The 17,752-nt window shown below is 45.8% G+C and overlaps 1 protein-coding gene across 2 annotated transcripts in view; it reads right to left on the bottom strand.

The window, feature by feature from the left end:
• pgap1 (post-GPI attachment to proteins inositol deacylase 1) overlaps window positions 1-17,752 on the bottom strand; it is a 184,058-nt gene that overhangs the window by 67,439 nt on the left and 98,867 nt on the right. For both annotated transcript variants that reach the window (XM_085985823.1, XM_085985822.1), the window contains one exon: window positions 11,147-11,185. In XM_085985823.1, the coding sequence (XP_085841949.1) occupies window positions 11,147-11,185 (39 nt within the window). The remainder of the gene's footprint in view (window positions 1-11,146; window positions 11,186-17,752) is intronic.

The following is a 17,752-nucleotide window of genomic DNA, read 5'->3' as shown; positions in this document are numbered from 1 at the left end:
GTGCAGCAGGCGGTTAAGAAGGCAAATGGTATGTTGGCCTTCGTAGCGAGAGGGTTTGAGTACAGGAACAAGGATGTCTTGCTGCAGTTGTACAGGGCCTTGGTGAGACCACATCTTGAGTATTGTGTGCAGTTTTGGTCGCCTTATCTGAGGAAGGGTGTTCTTGCCATGGAGGGAGTGCAGCGAATATTCACCAGGCTAATATCTGGGATGGCAGGAATGACGTATGAGGAGAGATTGGGTCGATTGGGCTTATACTCGCTGGAGTTTAGAAGAATGAGAGGGGATCTCATTGAAACTTATAAAATTCTAACAGGACTAGACAGACTAGATGCAGGAAGGATGTTCCCAATGGTTGGGGAGTCCAGAACCAGGGGTCACAGTCTAAGGATAAGGGTAAGCCATTTAGGACAGAGATGAGGAGGAATTTCTTCACCCAGAGAGTGGTGAACCTGTGGAATTCTCTACCACAGAAGACAGTTGAGGCCTATTCATTAAATATATTCAAGAAGGAGTTGGATATATTTCTTAAGGCTAAAGGGATCAAGGGATATGGGGAGAAAGCGGGGACAGGGTACTGAATTTGGATGATCAGCCATGATCTCATTGAATGGCAGAGCAGGCTCGAGGGGTCGAATGGCCTACTCCTGCTCCTATCTTCTCTGTTTCTATGTTTGTTTCCCTCAATCTCAAAATCTGTATTTTTCTTACAGAAGACACAAGCATGGTGGGGCTTTCCACTGGGGTGTTGCAGATCAAGATGGTCAATTCCTATTCTTTGCTAGTTATCAGCCGCAGAAGCTTTATAAATGGCCTCAATCCCAGCCTCTGAGGATAGAAAAAAATCAGAGGTGCTATTACCATCAACAGCGAGTGACTGTTGCTGGAAAGTGCAGATATGTGGATGTAAAGTGAAGACAGGATTAGACTCGGCTGTAATGCTCCCATGAACAAATAGCCTGCTGACACTCACCCTCTGAGCACATGCTTGAAGTATGGTCAATTCAACAAGGTACAGGAGGACGACCCAGCATTGAGTCAGCACTACCAAGAGGTGAAAATTAGTAACAAAAATCAAAGAAGGGTATGGTAACACTTTCATTTATTGCCTCAAGGTAATGGCCAAAGTAGTTCAGAAGTCCATATCATTAGAGTTTTTGCAGTACAACAGTTGCTCAACTGGACAAGCCTCTGTTTGGCGAGAAGCTGTGCACAAGTGCTTACATACATGCAGAGAACTCAATCCCAGGCCGCATAACTGGAATTCCAGTCAGATAGGAGCTGAGCAGTGCAAACAGGGTAAGACTTGGCTGGAACTATGCTGCAGTTAGGGGTCCGAGACTGGCAGCTGCAGTATAAATGCAACCATTGTTATCACCAAGGTAGCCTTGATTTGAACTTTACATAAGCACTTTAAATAGAAACTGTAACCTAGGACTAACCCGCCTACAAACAGTTCTTGATATTTTAACCATCTGAAGTTTCTGTTCAGTGATGAGTCATTTCTATGATTTTAAATGATTCACTGCAGTCAGGTACAGACTAAAGTAAACACTGTCAAGCATATTATAGATCTTACAAGAGCAACAACTTGCACTTATTAAGTGCATTTAACACGGTAAAATATCCCTCCCCCCAGGCTCTTCACGAAGGGAAAGTGGACACTAAAGCGGGAGTTTGAAGGAGAGCAAAGATGTTTCTGTGACGCATTTAAAAGAGTGCCTTCATATCCCCAGGATGTCATCATTTGTTTCACAGCCAATTAATTACTTTTGAAGCATACTCGCTATTGTTACGCAGGCAAACATGGCAACCAATTTGGTACACCAACATCCCACAAACAGCAAATTGGCTGTCAAGACTGACTACACTGATGTTGGTTGAGAGATAAATGTTGGCCAGGCAATGGAAGAAATCCTGTAATCTTCCCCCATTACAACTGTAGGACCTTGTACGTCCACCTGAACAGGTGGTTATGGTCTCGGTTTAACGTCTCATCCGAAAGACGGCATCTCCAACAATGCAGCACTCCCTCAGTAGTAGTAGACTATGTGCTCAAGTCCAGGTGAGGGCTTGAACCCATGACCTTCTGTCTCAAAGACTGACCCAAAATACCAGTTTGCACGAGGATTAGGAAACCGGATTCAGAGACATGAGTTCAAATCCCATCACACCAGCTGGGGAATTTAAATTCAGTTAATTAAATAAATCTGGAATAAAAAGCTAATGGGCCAGAAATTAGGATCGGGTGCTTGCTGCGCGTGTAAGCCCCCGATCTGCACTCACCCTGCGCGCTGACATCTGAAGCCCGGGCCTGCTTGCATTTCCTGTCACTGGCTCGGTTCCGATGTCGGCGCGATGTGCTTACCCGATCCAGCGGCGTAGTTGGTGCAATGTGCCGGCTGGGATCAGGTGAGCACTCTGCAGCCAATCAGGGGAGGGGAAACTCATTCATGAGTTTGATAGTAAAGACTGTCAAACTCATGAAAAGTACGGGCGCCCAAAAGACTAGTTTAACTTTAATTAAAATTTAAAAAAACATCCCAATAATTAAATAAACTATAAATAACTTTAAAAAACTATTTAAAACAATTAATAAAATTTTTGAAACATTTTTTTTTTTTTACAAATTCGGGTCTAAAAATAAACTTACCTTACTGTAAAGTCCTTAAAAACAATGAAGCTGTGGAAAAAATGTAATAATTTTAAATAATAGACCACTTACCTTCAAGAATCCACTCCTTACGCCTCCTTTTTTCATTTCCAAAAAGTCCAGGCCCTTGCACACGGGCAAACCTGTCAAAACGAAGGAAGTTCAACGCGTGCGCGCAGAGTCCTGCGCGCACGCGTTGGACCTCTTAACCCCTTAGTTCGATGGAGAGGAAATGCCGGTTTCCCGCGCAGGCTGGAATCCGGCACTTCCAACGGGCCCACGCGTGAGTACACCGTCCGTACTCACGCGTTGAGACCGGAATTACTGGCCCAATATCAGTAATGGTGACCAGGAAACTATCTGGTTGTCATAAAAACCCACCTGGTTCACTAATGTCCTTTAGGGAAGGAAATCTGCCGTCCTTACCTGGTCTGGCCTGTAGGTGAATCCAGACCCACAACAATGTAGTTGACTCTTAACTGCCCTCTGAAATGGCCTAGCAAGCCACTCAGTGTCAACAAACCGCTACAGAAAACAGTAAGAATAAAACTGGACGGACCACCCGGCATCGACTTTGGACACTACAACAGCACACCCAGTCCAGTCGACCCTGCAAAGTCCTCCTCGCTAACATCTGGGGACTTGTGCCAAAATTGGGAGCTATCACACAAACCTGTCAAGCAACAGCCTGACATCGTCATACTCACAGAATCAGACCTATCAGCCAATGTCCCAGAGTCCTCCATCACCATCCCTGGGTATGTCCTGTCCTACCGGCAGGACAGACCCACCAGAGGTGGGGGTACAGTCAGGAAGGAGTGGCCTTGGGAGTCTTCAACATTGACTCCAGACGTGATGAAGTCTCATGGCTCCAGGTCAAGCATGGGCAAGGAAACCTCCTGCTGATTATCACCTACTGCCCTCCCTCAGCTGATGAATCAGTACTCCTCCATGTTGAACATCACTTGAGAGAAGCAGAGAGTAGCAAGGGCACAGAATGTACTCTGGGTAGGGGACTTCAATGGCCATCACCAAGAATAGCTCAGTAGCACCACTACTGACCGAGCTGGCTGAGTCCTGAAAGACATAGCTGCCAGACTGGGCCTGCAGTAGGTGGTGAGAGAACCAACACGAGGGAAAAACCTACTTGACCTCGTCCTCACCAATCTACCTATCGCAGAGGAGGTAACAAGGAGGGTAGAGCGTTTGATATTGTGTATATGGACTTTAGCAAGGCTTTTGATAAAGTTCCACGTGGCAGACTGGTCACAAAGTTAAAAGCCCATGGGATCCAGGGCAAAGTGTCAAGTTAGATTCAAAACTGGCTCGGAGACAGGAAGCAGAGGGTAATGGTTGATGGGTGTTTTTTGACTGGAAGGCTGTTTCCAGTGGGGTTCTGCAGGGTTCAGTACTAGGTCCCTTGCTTTTTGTGGTATATATCAACGATCTTGACTTGAATACAGGGGGTATAATACTAAAATCATCTGTGTGGTTGATACTGAAGAAGGAAGCTGTAGACTGCAGGAAGCTATCAATAAATTGGTCAGGTGGGTGGAACAGTGGCAAATGGAATTCAATCCGGAGAAGTGTGAGGTAATGCATTTGGGGAGGGCTAACAAGGAAAGGGAATACACATTAAATGGTAGGACACGGAGTAGTGTAGAGGAACAAAGGGACCTTGGAGTGCATGTCCACAGATCCCTGAAGGTAGCAGGTCAGGTAGATAAGGTGGTTAAGACGACATATGGAATGCTTGCCTTTATTAGCCGTGGCATACAATGAAAGAGCAGGAGGGTTATGTTTCAACTGTATAAAACACTAGTTAGGCCTCAGCTAGTATACTGCGTGCAGTTCTGGTCACCACATTACAAGAAAGATGTGATTGCACTAGAGAGGGTACAGAGGAGATTTACAAGGATGTTGCCGGGAGTCGAGAATCTTAGCTATGAGGAAAGGCTGGATAGGCTGGGTCTGTTTCCCTTGGAACAGAGGAGGCTGAGGGGAGACCTTATTGAGGTGTATAAAATTATGAGGGGCATTGATAAAGTGGATAGAAAGGATCTATTTCCCTTAGCAGAGGGGTCAAAAACCAGGGGGCACAGATTTAAAGTAATTGGTGGAAAGTTTAGAGGGGATTTGAGGGGAAATTTCTTCACCCAGAGGGTTGTGGGTGTCTGGAACTCACTGCCTGAAAGGGCGGTAGAGGCAGGAACCCTAACCACATTTAAAAAGTACTTGGATGTGCACTTGGGATGCTCTAACCTGCAGGGCTACGGATCAAGAGCTGGGAAGTGGGATTAGGCTGGATAGCTCTTTGTTGGCCGGCGCAGACACGATGGGCCGAAATGGCCTCCTTCCGTGCTGTAACTTTCTATGATTCTGTCCATGATAGCATTGGTAGCAGTGACCACCGCATAGTCCTTGTGGAGACGAAGACCCGCCTTCACACTGAGGACACCCTCCATTGTGTTGTGTGCTAAATGGGATAGATTCAGAACAGAACTAGCAGCTCAAAACTGGGCATCCATTAGGCGCTGTGGGCCAACAGCAGCAGCAGAATTGTATTCCACCACAATCTGTAACCTCGTGGCCCAGCATATCCCTCATTCTACCGTTACCATCAAGCCAGGGTACCAACCCTGGTTCAATGAGGGGTGTAGAACAACATGCCAGAAGCAGCACCAGGCATAGCTAAAAGTGAGGTGCAAACTTGGGGAAGCTGCAACAAAGGACTACATGCATGTTAAACAGCGAAAACAGCCACAATCAACAGATCAGATCAAAGCTCTGCAGTCCTGCCACATCCAGTCGTAAATGGTGGTGGACAATTAAGCAACTAATGGGAGTAGGGGGCTCCATGAACAGCCCCATCCTCATTGATGGTAGAGTGCAAAAGACAAGGCTGAAGCTTTTGCAACCATCTTCAGCCAGAAGTGCCGAGTAGATAATCCATATCGGCCTCCTCCTGATGTCCCCACCATCACAGAAGCCAATCTTCAGCCAATTCGATTTACTCCACGTGATATCAAGAAGCAGCTGAACGCACTGAATACAGCAAAGGGTATGGGCCCCAACAGCATCCCGAATGTCGTGAAAACTTGCCCTCCAGAACTAGCCACATCTCGAGCCAAGCTGTTCCAGTACAGCTACAACACTGGCATCTACCTGACAATGTGGAAATTTGCCCAGGTATGTCCTGTCCACAAAAAGCAGGACAAATTCAATCCGGCCAATTATCGCGCCATCAGTCTACTCTCAATCATCAGCAAAGTGATGGAAGGTGTTGTCGACAGTGCTCACCAATAACCTGCTCACTGATGCTCAGTTTGGGTTCCGCCAGGACTACTCTGCTCCAGACCTCATTACAGCCTTGGTCCAAACATGGACAAAAGAGCTGAATTCCAGAGGTGAGGTGAGAGTGACTGCCCTTGATATCAAGGAGCATTTGACAGTGTGGCATCAAAGAGACTTAGTAAAATGAAGTCAATGGGAAACGGGGCGAAAACTCTCCACTGGTTGGAGTCATACCTAGCACAAAGGAAAATGGCTGTGGTTGTTGGAGGTCAATCATCTCCGCCTCAGGGTATCACTGCAGGAGTTCCTCAGGGCAGTGTCCTAGGTCCAACCATCTTTAGCTGCTTCATCAATGGCCTTCCCTCCATCATAAGGACAGAAGTGGGGATATTCGCTTATGATTGCAGTGTTCAGTTCCATTTGCAACTCCTCAGATAATGAAGTAGTCCATGCCCGCATGCAGCAAGACCTGGACAACATTCAGGTTTGGGCGAGTAAGATTCGCGCCACAGAAGTGCCAGGCAATAACTATCTCCAACAAGCAAGAATCTAACCACTGTCCTTTGACATTCAACTGCATTACCATCGCTGAATCCCCCACCATCAATATCCTGGGGGTCACCACTGACCAGAAGCTTAACTGGATCAGCCACATAAATACTGTGGCTACAAGAGCAGATCAGAGGCTGGATATTCTGCGGCGAGTTTCTCACTGTCTGACTCACCAAAGCCTTTATGCCATCTACAAGGCACAAATCAGGAGTGTGATGGAATACTCTCCACTTGCCTGGATGAGTGCAGCTCCAACAACACTCAAGGAGCCCGACACCATCCAGGACAAAGCAGCCCGCTTGATTGGCACCCCGTCCACCACCTTAAACATTAACTCCCTCCATCACCGGCGCACCATGGCTGCAGTGTGTACCATCTACAAGACGCATGCAGCAACTCGCCAAGGCTTCTTTGACATCACCTCTCAAAACACGACCTCTACCACCTAGAAGAACAAGGGCAGCAGGCGCATGGGAACACAATCACCTGCAAGTTCCCTCCAAGTTACACACCATCCTGACTTGGAAATATATTACCGTTCCTTCATCGTTGCTCGATCAAAATCCTGGAACTCCCTCCCTAACAACACTGTGGTAGTACCTTCACTACACGGACTGCAGCGGTTCAAGAAGGCGGCTCACCACCACCACTAAACTGAGGGTGGTGAGACCAATTGTGGAGCCCATGCCCCTGTCCTGTTTGTGAGAACTGCAGACGCTGTACAGTCCTCCTGTTGGTATGTCTTGGCTATGTTATGGTTAAAACTCACTTAGATGTCATGGGAGAAAGTGCATCAGTTATTTCATGACAAATAGAATTTGAAATTTAAAGCTGTACTCTGGAGTTTCACATGCAAAATGCAAGCGCATAGCAAATTTAAAACAAAACAGAAAAAAATCTTGCTGTGTTATGCTGACATTCCTGAGGACGTGTACTGAAACATGGTTAGTCGCTTAGCCGTTGCTCTGAGCACCCTTCCCCCTCCCCACTGCTCAGTACTTTTAACAAGTAGCAGGTGGCTAATTGGTGAAACGTGGCAACACCTAGACTTAGAATTATGTAAGCCAGCCATCTCGCAGTTTTTTATTATATTAAAAGTTCAGGGCTTATTTTGGAGACAAATACAGGCCATTGTCGGACCTTTAAGAATTAGTCAATTGAAGAAAATGTTTCAAAATCAAAATTTGCTACACTTAGTTAAAAAGAATTCTAAATTATTATTTTGTTTTAGATTATACCTTTTACTTCACAAATCAAGTGACAATAAGGATCTACATTGGGCAAGTCTGTTGCATCATATCACTGGTGATGATCTTGTAACTGTCATGACTTATGTAGGTGTTCGTCACTACTGAAATTTATATGGCCCTTACATATTTTGTTTATTTCATTAAGGCTCTTCAAATATAATTTGGATGGAGATTATTTTTCCGGTATTTAAAAAGTTGGAATGTAAAAGGTATTGCGATGTTATGGACAGTTTACTGTAATAGACTACTTACATGTAGACAACACAGACAATGAAATAACTGTTCATGTACTGGTTAAAACATTCTCACTTTTGATACATATCTCATCACTTTGCTTTCTTTTTTCTAGCTCCTCTTGCCTATGAGCCCTTTTCGACTCTTGCAATGATTTATGAGGATCAAGGAGACATGGAGAAATCATTGCAGTTTGGACTAATTGCAGCTCATCTGAATCCCAGCGACCCAGAGGAGTGGGTGAAATTGGCTGAAATGTCCCTTGAGCAAGACAATATCAAACAGGCTATTTTCTGTTATTCAAAAGGTACTGCAAGTTCAATTCTTAGGTGGAAATTAGAGCTTGTATGGATACTTCAGCCCAGTGGTTGTCAGTTCAAATCTCACCTCAGCAAGTTGTGAAATTGTATTCAATAAATCTGGTAATTTATGGGCTAGCACCAGAAAAATAACCACAACATTTACCAGATTGTCATAAAAACCTAACTGGTTGACTGCCCAGTCTGGTCTACATGTGACTTGTACACTATGTGGTTGACTCTTTAATGCCCTCTGAAGGGACCCAATTGTAAACAATAGCTACAAAATCGGATCGACCTATCGGAAATGACCTAGGCATCATATCAGGATAAGACTACGGTAAATCCAGTCAACCCTGAAAAGTCCTCCTCACTAACATGGTGCCCAATTTGGGAGAGTTGCCCCACAGACCAGTTGAGCAACAGCCTGACGTCGTCATACTCATGGAATCATATCTATCAGCCAGCAGCCCAGACTCTTCCATTGCCATCCATGGTTATGTCCTGTCGCAGTAGTGAGATAGGAACAAGAGTAAGCCATTTAGCCCCTCGAGCCTGTTCCGCCATTCAGTGAAATCATGGCTGATTATAGAATAGTACAGTACAGAATGAGGCCATTCTGCCCACTGAGTCTGCGCCAACTGTTTCGAAGAGCAAGCCAGTTAACCTTCTCAAGGGCAATTAGGGATGGGCAATAAATGCTGGCCCAGGAACAAATTTTTAAAAATGAAATCGTGCAAAGCCAGAAGTTGGCTCATGAATGCCAGATTCTTGGAATCTGAACTAAAATAATGTCAATAAAAGAGATTTAGGGGAGAGCTGGTAAAAGAAGCATGTTTTGAGAAGGTTTTTGAAAATGGAGAACAATGTGACAAGGGAGAGGGGTTTAGGAAGAGAATTCCAATGTGCAGGGGCATCACAGCTGAAGGCTTTGGCACCAGTGGTGAAGTGGATCATGGAAGCACATGAAAGCAAACAGAGAATGCAAGCTTGGGGCTGGAGATAAGTTCTAGAGGTAGGCTGGAGGGAGGCCCTGGAAGGATTTATTAATCAGAATAAGGGTTTTAACGTCAATGCACTGGAGCACAGTAATCTATTGGAGTTGGTGAGTAAAGGGATGGTGATTCAACTGAACTTGGTGCGGGATAGGATACAGATGCTGAAACTCTGCTCGAGTTGAAGCTCGTGTAGGCTGGAGCTCAGAGAGGTAGATGAAGGTTTCAGCAGTAATGGGGCCGAGTTAAGGACTAGAGTGGAAATAGGAGGTCTTGATGATGAACTGGACGTGGGATTTAAAGCTCAGATCAAGATCGAACAGAACGCCAAGGTTGCATACCGTCAGGTTTAGCTCAAGTGAACAGCCAGAAAGGGGGGTAGGATCTGGGTCTAAGGCGGAAGATTTCTGATTGGAATTAAACCAACAGCTTCAGTTTTGCCAATGCTGAGCTGAAGAAAATTGTGTCTTGATTCAGTCGGGGAGCAAGCAACAGTTGAGGGTGATGGAGAAAAGATAAGGGCATAGAGTATAAAAACAAAGAGGTGATGCTGAAACTATACAAATCAGTTAGAATATTGCGTGCAGTTTTGGATAAGTAAGGGAGCACTGAGATTTCCTGATGGTCCTCCTAACAAATAGGAAGATGGACTTTGATCACTGCTGGAGGACAGGAAGAACAGCAGCAATTTGGGCCTGGACCTTAAAGGAAGCAGCACCATAAAATGGGGCAAGTACAGTAAAAGTCCCCATAAGAGACCCAGAAGAGCTGTGTGTTTTCAATGGCTCAGGATTTTCATACTGACAGCTGCTGGTGACTTGTGGTACGTTTTTAATTTAGTAGGTGTACGACAGCAGGTGTAATTTGCATGTTGATGGTCTTCATGTCAATTTAAAGGTTCTATCTTGTGAATGACAGCAGTCCAAGCACCTCCGTCTTTGAGGAAGTTGGCAAGAGGTTGGTACTGTTGTGCCAAGCAGTATATGGAGGAAGAGAGGAAAACAAGTGTGGGTATGAAGAATGATGGGAACAGGAGGGTGTTGCTGGTTTGAACATGAGGCTTCTTGTTTTATTCTAGGTGGCATGGAGCAGGTGTACTGTCAGGAGTGTGGAGTTCCTACTCTGTGGGAGGGAAACTGTTGTTTGTGGCTCAGGAGCTGTCAAGGTTGATTTCCCTTCCCTGCCTCAAAATAAGCCATTTCCTTATACCACAAAAGGGAGAGGAACAGCAGTTTTGAATTCAGCCTCCATCATTAAATGTAAAGGCCTAATATCATTCTGCAACAAGTACAGACGCAGAAAACCCATTTCTTTTCAAGGCCACAGATAAAGACCTTTCTTGACAATACTTGCATTAAATAGATATAGCACCAAAACAGCAGCTATATTGCAAGGTTTTTCTGGGAGGAGTTTGCCTGAACTGCAAATCTGAATGCACAGGTCTATGCCATTTATTTGCATGCAATTTACATTCCTGTGTCTTCTTCAGGTTTAACTACCTGAAAAGCCACACTGCAAATTCTGCAGTGTGCTATTCAGGCACAGAACGGGTGAAAAGGATAGGGGCCTATTTTTCTTCTGCATTGTACGGGTTGTTTTCTGGCACTATTTGGGCACTAAACCCACGAGTGAGCGCAGACGCAAGCATCGTCTGCATACTGTAATTCGACGACAGAGGATGGGACGACCTTGGATCTGGACTGGAAGCCATGAAACCCCATTAACAGAAAGCTCAAGATTTTTCAGCAAAATTACTTCTACACAAATATTGAACAGTAAATGTTTTTAATTGTATGTTCATTTGCAGAAGCTATTCACAACACAGAAATGAAACAGGATAAAACGTAAACTAAAATGTAATCACCTTACCTGCCCAAGTACTTCAAAGAAAGATGTCCTGATGGTTATCTAAAACAGGACAAGCAAAATTCTGATTTGAGATGCAGAAATAAATAGGAATATCCGACAAAGTAAATAACATGTAAATGAGCGTCACAATTTTTTTAATTTTAAAATGATTTTAATGAACCTATAAATTATTTTTATTCAAAATGCTTCTGGAGCTTTACTTCTTCATAATATAGCCACACAGTGGGCCCCTGTGTTGCACTTTAAATATCAATATTTATTGGCATTCGGCTCTGATTCACAGGGCTTTCATTGTGAAATAACTTGGTCTAGCCGACATTTACAATTGTTATAACTTGGCGGCATCTTAGGGCCAAAAACTGTAGTGGGAACCATCAAAAACTAGATCTGTAAACATGGTAGCTTCCTAATCAGAATTCCATTAAAAAGTCAGTTACAAAGAAGAATGGTTAACTTTAACAGAATTTTTGTTCTTTATCTGTCACTGAAATATTTATGTTGACGGGTTAGGTGGTGATCACGCTATCCAGTAGACTGGCTTGAAAGAACTACTTGGGTTGACAGTGTGAGGGAATTGAAATTACTCACTTCCTGTAAAGTTCAATGGATTGATTGAAGGTCATAATTTTGAGAAAAAGAAAAAAAAAAATCTATATTTTGTATTATATTTAAAATCAAATTACTGTACACGAGGTCCTTTAAGTGCTTTGGCGCAAAATTCGGATCCGTAGTGCCCATCGTTTGGGCGCTACGAGTGCCCTTAGAGGTAAAAAAAATGACACCCGCGGCGCATGCGCGCTGTTCTGGGGCGAGTTGCACTGGACACCATATTGGTGAGGGCGATAGCGCGCGCAGTGAGCATCCGCCGGAATTATGCAAAGTAGGTAGATCATCATGTCAATCAGTGTGTAACACTGATTTGATGCTGGCGCTGTCATTCTGGAGCTCAATGCTCTAGCTAATTCCGTCTCTTAAGCTCACATAGCTGAACACGCGTTCAGCAGCAAGAAACAACCCCCATCAGCACTATTTAAAGGGATCATCAACTACTTTCAGGTTAGTTGCTGGTCGATTTCTACTGGCTGTTGCTGCAAATGTGTTTGGTGCTTTCTAGAGTTCTTTAAAGTTGCTGAAGTCTACAGGGTGTGGTGTGGCAGGTGCTGAAGGACATTGTCCTGACTTCAAGGCTTCAGCACAACCCAGTTGCTCCCAGACATGGGTGCAGTAGGAGGCATTCCCCTTGGAATACAGCATAACTGGGAGACTGAGCAAAGGCGACAGAGCAGGGCAAACTGCTAGAAGAGGGAGGAGGAGGAGAAGGGCTCTCAGCAGGAGGCCACATCCACCCAGAGTGTACAGGGAGCAATTCTCCTACCCGAACTTCTGAGGAACAGTGTGTCAGAAGTCTGCGCTTCACACTGTCAGTGGCTGTGAAGGTGACTGTGGCCATGACCTTGTGTGTGTCGGGCTCCTTCCAGGCTGGAACTGGAGATATTTGCAACATCTCGCAGTTTGCCGTCCACTGTTGCGTAAGGCAGGTCACTGAGAATCTCTATTCTCTCTTGCCAGAGAGCAGCAGGCAGAGCGAGCACGCGGTTTCGCAAGGATTGCAGGCTTCCCCATGAATCAGAGTGCCATTGATTGAATACATGTCGCTTTGCGGGCGTCGCATGTCAATTCTCAGATGTATTGCAGCCAAAAGGGATTCCACTCCCTCAACATCCAGCTGTATCCGACCATCAGCAGAGAATCATGAAGGTCAATGCCCGGTATCCTGGCAGCAGTCATGATGCCTTCATTCTGTGGCAGTCTGCTGTGCCATCTGCATTTGAGCCACCACGGCAAACCAAAGGGTGGCTACTGGGTGACAAGGGCTATCCATTGACAACATGGGTCATGACTCCGGTGCGCACACACGTGGGCAGTATGCATTCAATGAAGGCCATGCTGCCGCACGAAATGTGATTCAGCACAACACTTCCGCTGTCTGGACCGCTCTGGAGGAGCCCTGCAATACTCGGCAGAGCGGCTGTCAAGATTCGTGCTGGCCTGCTGCATGGTGCACAACCTCACCATCATGAGGGCACAGCCCCTGCCACCAGCTTATACGGCGAGCAGCTGAGGAGCAAGAAAAGGAGGAGCAGGAGGAAGAGGACGACAAGGAAGAGGAAGGGAGGCTAAAACCCAGATAGCCCCTTTCTGGCTGGGATGCCCATGAACAACTCATCCAACTGCAATACCAGTAAACGCAACCTCTATTCCCCATTCACCAAAAGTCCCACACCTTACCTTCCCTCTGTTACTGACCATCACAGCGTCTGCTTGGCCACAATGCAAAAATAAAAACCAACACAAAATAAACATTCCAAACCTAATTTATAAATCAAAGCATGCCTTATTGAAAGATTTGCATTTATATTGCGCTTTTTATGACCACCGGACATCCCCAAGCACTTTACAGCCAATGAAGTACTTTTTGAAGTGAAATCACTGTTCTAATGTAGGAAACAACAACGTTGCATACAAACGTCAACTAGTCACCCTTGTGCATTTCCTTAGTGCCCGTCTTCAGTGTGTCTTTACCTGTCCTAGTGCTCCTACAACAGTGCTACCCCAGTGGCTGCAGCATGGCTGGTGAAAGGCTGCTGACTTTCAGTGGGGAAAGACTGCAGATGGCTTTGGAGGATGACCTCGAGCAGCTCTGGGCCTAGAAGGCCCGGCTTTGGACTGCACCATCTCAGCATGTGTGGCAGCAGTCTGGGCTGGCTGGCTGACGGGCAATAGCAAGGGTACAGGCGGTGTGGCAGGAGGACGAATGCAGTCATCCTGAGAGAGAACAGCAGGCTCGTCCTCCACGGAGCTATTGCCACTCCCCCAGGGCGACACCTCAGCAATCCTAGTAATCTGTTGGAGGACAGATTGCTGGACTGATGTAACACCCTGCAAACCCGTTTGAACACTGGCACCCGAAGCCATGATGGCAGCAGTCTGCGCTTGCATGGCAGCAAGCTAAGCTTGCAAAGCAGCATACTGAACTTGCATGACATAAGTCTGAGCTACCACTGCAGCACCCATACGTTGGGTGGCTTCTGCTTGTGCTGCAATGGAAGCGGAGACATCAGCCAGCAGATGCTGCACCATGGTTGGGTCCACAAGTGCGCTAATGGAGTTGGCAACCACTGCCATACTGGAAAGGATGGGTTCCAAGCTCTGCATAAAGCCCAGTGCCAAGTTGGTGCCGGACTCCTCCATGCTCCTTGACATTGCACAGAGGCTTTCTGGCAGGCCTGCCAGTGCACCAAGCATTTCATTGTGCATACCCATCAGCCTTCTTCTGTAGCCTATCCCATCAAAGTGCTCATTTGAGTCGTCTGCAGCAGAATTAGTGTGTGACCTTGCCCGCCAGCAAGCTGGCACCTACACTACCCTTACCCCCTGCCCTGGCTGCAGACCACTCATGCCCAGTGACTCACCACGTGCAGATCCCGCCTCTATGCTATCCTCAAAATTACGCGCAGTGTCAGTATCTGAGCTGGTGGCTGCGAGTGTGAAACCAAGCGACTCTGTTTCTTCATCAGCACTGCCGTCTTGCTTTTTCACCTGTTGATCTTCCACCACAGCCTGGCCAGGTTGCAGTTCTTGAATATCTGAAAAGGAAAAAGGCACAAGGGTAGGGTTGTGGCAGGGGGCGAGTAAGAGGTGCATGCTTACACCATCTGCAGTTTGTAAATCAGAAGAGATTGTGGCATGAGGGGGAAGTGGGATGTGAGAAGGATTCGGTATGGGGATACCGTCATTTTCTATGGTTTCAGCTCCGCCACTGACCACAGCCTTAGTAATGGCTGCTCCAGTAATGGTAAGGGTATACAGCTGTGCCTGTCCCCCGCCGGTTAGGTCTTGCTCAATGTTTTTTGTGCGTGGTCCCATTAGCTGGCTACACGCCCGATTCAAATTTTCGCCAATGCAGTTTCTTCCACATAAAAGCTGTTCAGCAGCCTGCGCGGGACCTCCAGACCGCTACTCGGCCACGCAACTTAGCGGGAATGTTGATCCTGCTGCCTCCGGTTGTACGTCACTTTGTCTTGCAAGAGAGAGGAAGTTTGCCAGTGAGTGTTGTGCATTCTGTTTGGGTGATGTGCTCGTCAGAGTTGAATAGCTGGCAGTGTGTACAAGCTGTGAGGTGTGGGTGTGAAGCTTGCAGCAATGCCAAGTGTGTTAGGGTGAGGTGAAGCTATGAATGTTAGATATGAGTCCTGATTGATAAGAGATTGTTGGTAGGTGAGCGATGGGGGTGTTGTGCATTGAGCAGCGTGTGAGGCTAGTGGTGCAGTTGGTGGGAGATGGCTTTTGAAGGTACATTCACTGACCATAACCACTTGTGTGAGGTCACTGACCTTTTTGCGGCCCTGCATCCAGGTCCTGCCGTTGACCGCCAAGGCTATCTGGTCCCACCGCCTTCCGAGAGTCTGTCTGGAGGGCCTCCTGTGGAGAGAGCACATCTCTTCTCTCCACCTCCTCCACCAAGGACTCCAGTGCAGCATTGGAAAATCTTGGAGCCTGCTCTCTGCCATGTTGTGCCATTATGATGTCTTTTTCCACTTTACAATGAGTTCCATAACAACTTCCAGCACCTGCTCCAGCAACAATGTATCTCCCCTTTAAGAGGTGCAGGCTGGCTTTAAGTAGTGCTGGCTAGCTTTAACTGGTGCTAGCCTCACCATTTTGGGCCCCCTGCTGAGGCTGCAGCCACTCAACAAAGCATGGTTAGTGTGGCTGCACGCTGCAACCATGTTAATTAGCAGACAGCACAAAGTTGGCGTGCTGCCTGCATTGAAGCAACGGGCGCGAGTTAATCCAGTATCACGATCCTCGCGCCCATTTTCGTGCCCTGTCCAAATTAGCCCCCTTTATGTTTCTGTTAATAATTGGAGCACAATAGAACAGCCCTTTGAAATGATTTCTCAGGTCATTTAATTCTGCTGCAATTATTTAATTAGAACTCACAAGGGCTTTATCCTATTTCCATGAGACCAATGTTTTAATTTTACACAGTTAGCACTGATACCCTGCATAAACAGCAATTATGTTGTGCTCTTCTTTACCCTGAACAAGGTCATTACCAGTAAAATCACTATATTCTCTTCAATGAAGACGAACAAGAAAATGAGAACACCATTGCTTAAAAAATTTCTTAATGGATAGGAGTAATGCTCATTTCAACACAAAAATTCAGCAAAATATAATGAAGGCTACTGCACATTGAAGGTTTCCCCATCTGTGAACATAATCTCGAGATGCCCAATTACAACCTAATGTTGTAACAGCTTTCATTAAGCCATTAACTAATTGCAGCAGAGCTAAATGAACTGGATCATCCACTCCTATCCTCCCCCTTTCAATTCCTTTGCGTTTTATATTAATAGAAAGGTGCAGTATTTACTGAGAGCCCTAATCTTCAATAATTTATTTAATTGTTAAATGCAGTACAAAACATTAGCTTTTCTCGTTCTCAAAACTCTATCTTAATAGATCCTTTGGACTCTAGGAGTGACTTGCATAGGAAAGGCTGACCCAGAACCTGCCTGTCAAAGTGAGTATACAAAAGCATTTTTTGTTTCTCAAGCAGATTTTTAGCACATTCATTCCCTTTCAAAATAGCTTTATGAACTGAAATCCCAGATGAGTCGTCGAAATGGGAATTCTGACAATGGGCTGTGGAAGTATCCTTTGCAAATATTCAGCTTAGCTGGCAAATGTAACCATAAGAATGAAACTAAGAACAGTTCCAGTGGGACCAGACTGTTGTTTCCACGTACCTTAATTTTTCCAATGACCACTATAGTATAGTAGTTATATCTCATCGCAAGCTGCATCTCTGGATTTCACAAGTGTTGCTGAAGATAACCATCACTGCTGATTTGGCTTAAGGATACCACAGCAACAAAGACCAGTGTGGTTGTTTTATCTCTAAAATATATTCGTACAAACTGCTTTCCTGGATGCTTTTGTTTTAGGTCGCCCTTTCTATGTAACTATTTTTCACCCCTGAATAGTTTTCACCAATGCTCCTTTGCTTTTTATTTCTGGGAAGGGGTTTGGTGGAAGTTGCATGTCCTCTCGTTAGGATTATTTTCTCTCTTTTTCTTGAGTCTTCGGATCATCCAAAGCCAGAACTGCAGCGAACAATTTGTTCCAAGATGTCTGTCAATACCACTATGAAACTGGCCATCAAAATGTGCACAATACCTCAGGATGAGTCTCCCTCCATTCCTATGAGGCAATGGCCCGTATTTTCTGATCCCTGCGGGTGGGTACGCGCTGTGTACACACCCGTAGGGACATCGGAAATGCCGGCTTCAGGCATGTGAAGTGCATGCGCTGAAAACCGGCATTTTCGATCTGTCAAAAATGCTCGACAGATCAGACGCCTGCACGAGAAGGGCCTCTGCGGGCCCTTCCCCTGTAACTCCCACCGATTTTCCTGGGTCAGGTCTCATTACTGATGCAGGGCAGGCTTCCTGCCACAAAGAGGGAGCGCTGCCAAAGAGGGGAATTCTGCCAATGCTGCAGCACCCGAAGAGGCAGCCATAAATTTAGAAGGGGCAG

The sequence above is a fragment of the Somniosus microcephalus genome, chromosome 4 (genome assembly GCF_052327205.1).
Source record: "Somniosus microcephalus isolate GS21.2 chromosome 4, FLI_Smic_1.0, whole genome shotgun sequence".
Taxonomy (NCBI): Eukaryota; Metazoa; Chordata; class Chondrichthyes; order Squaliformes; family Somniosidae; genus Somniosus; species Somniosus microcephalus.
Note: the sequence above shows the minus strand (reverse complement) of the source record. Positions and strands in the feature narration are given on the sequence as shown.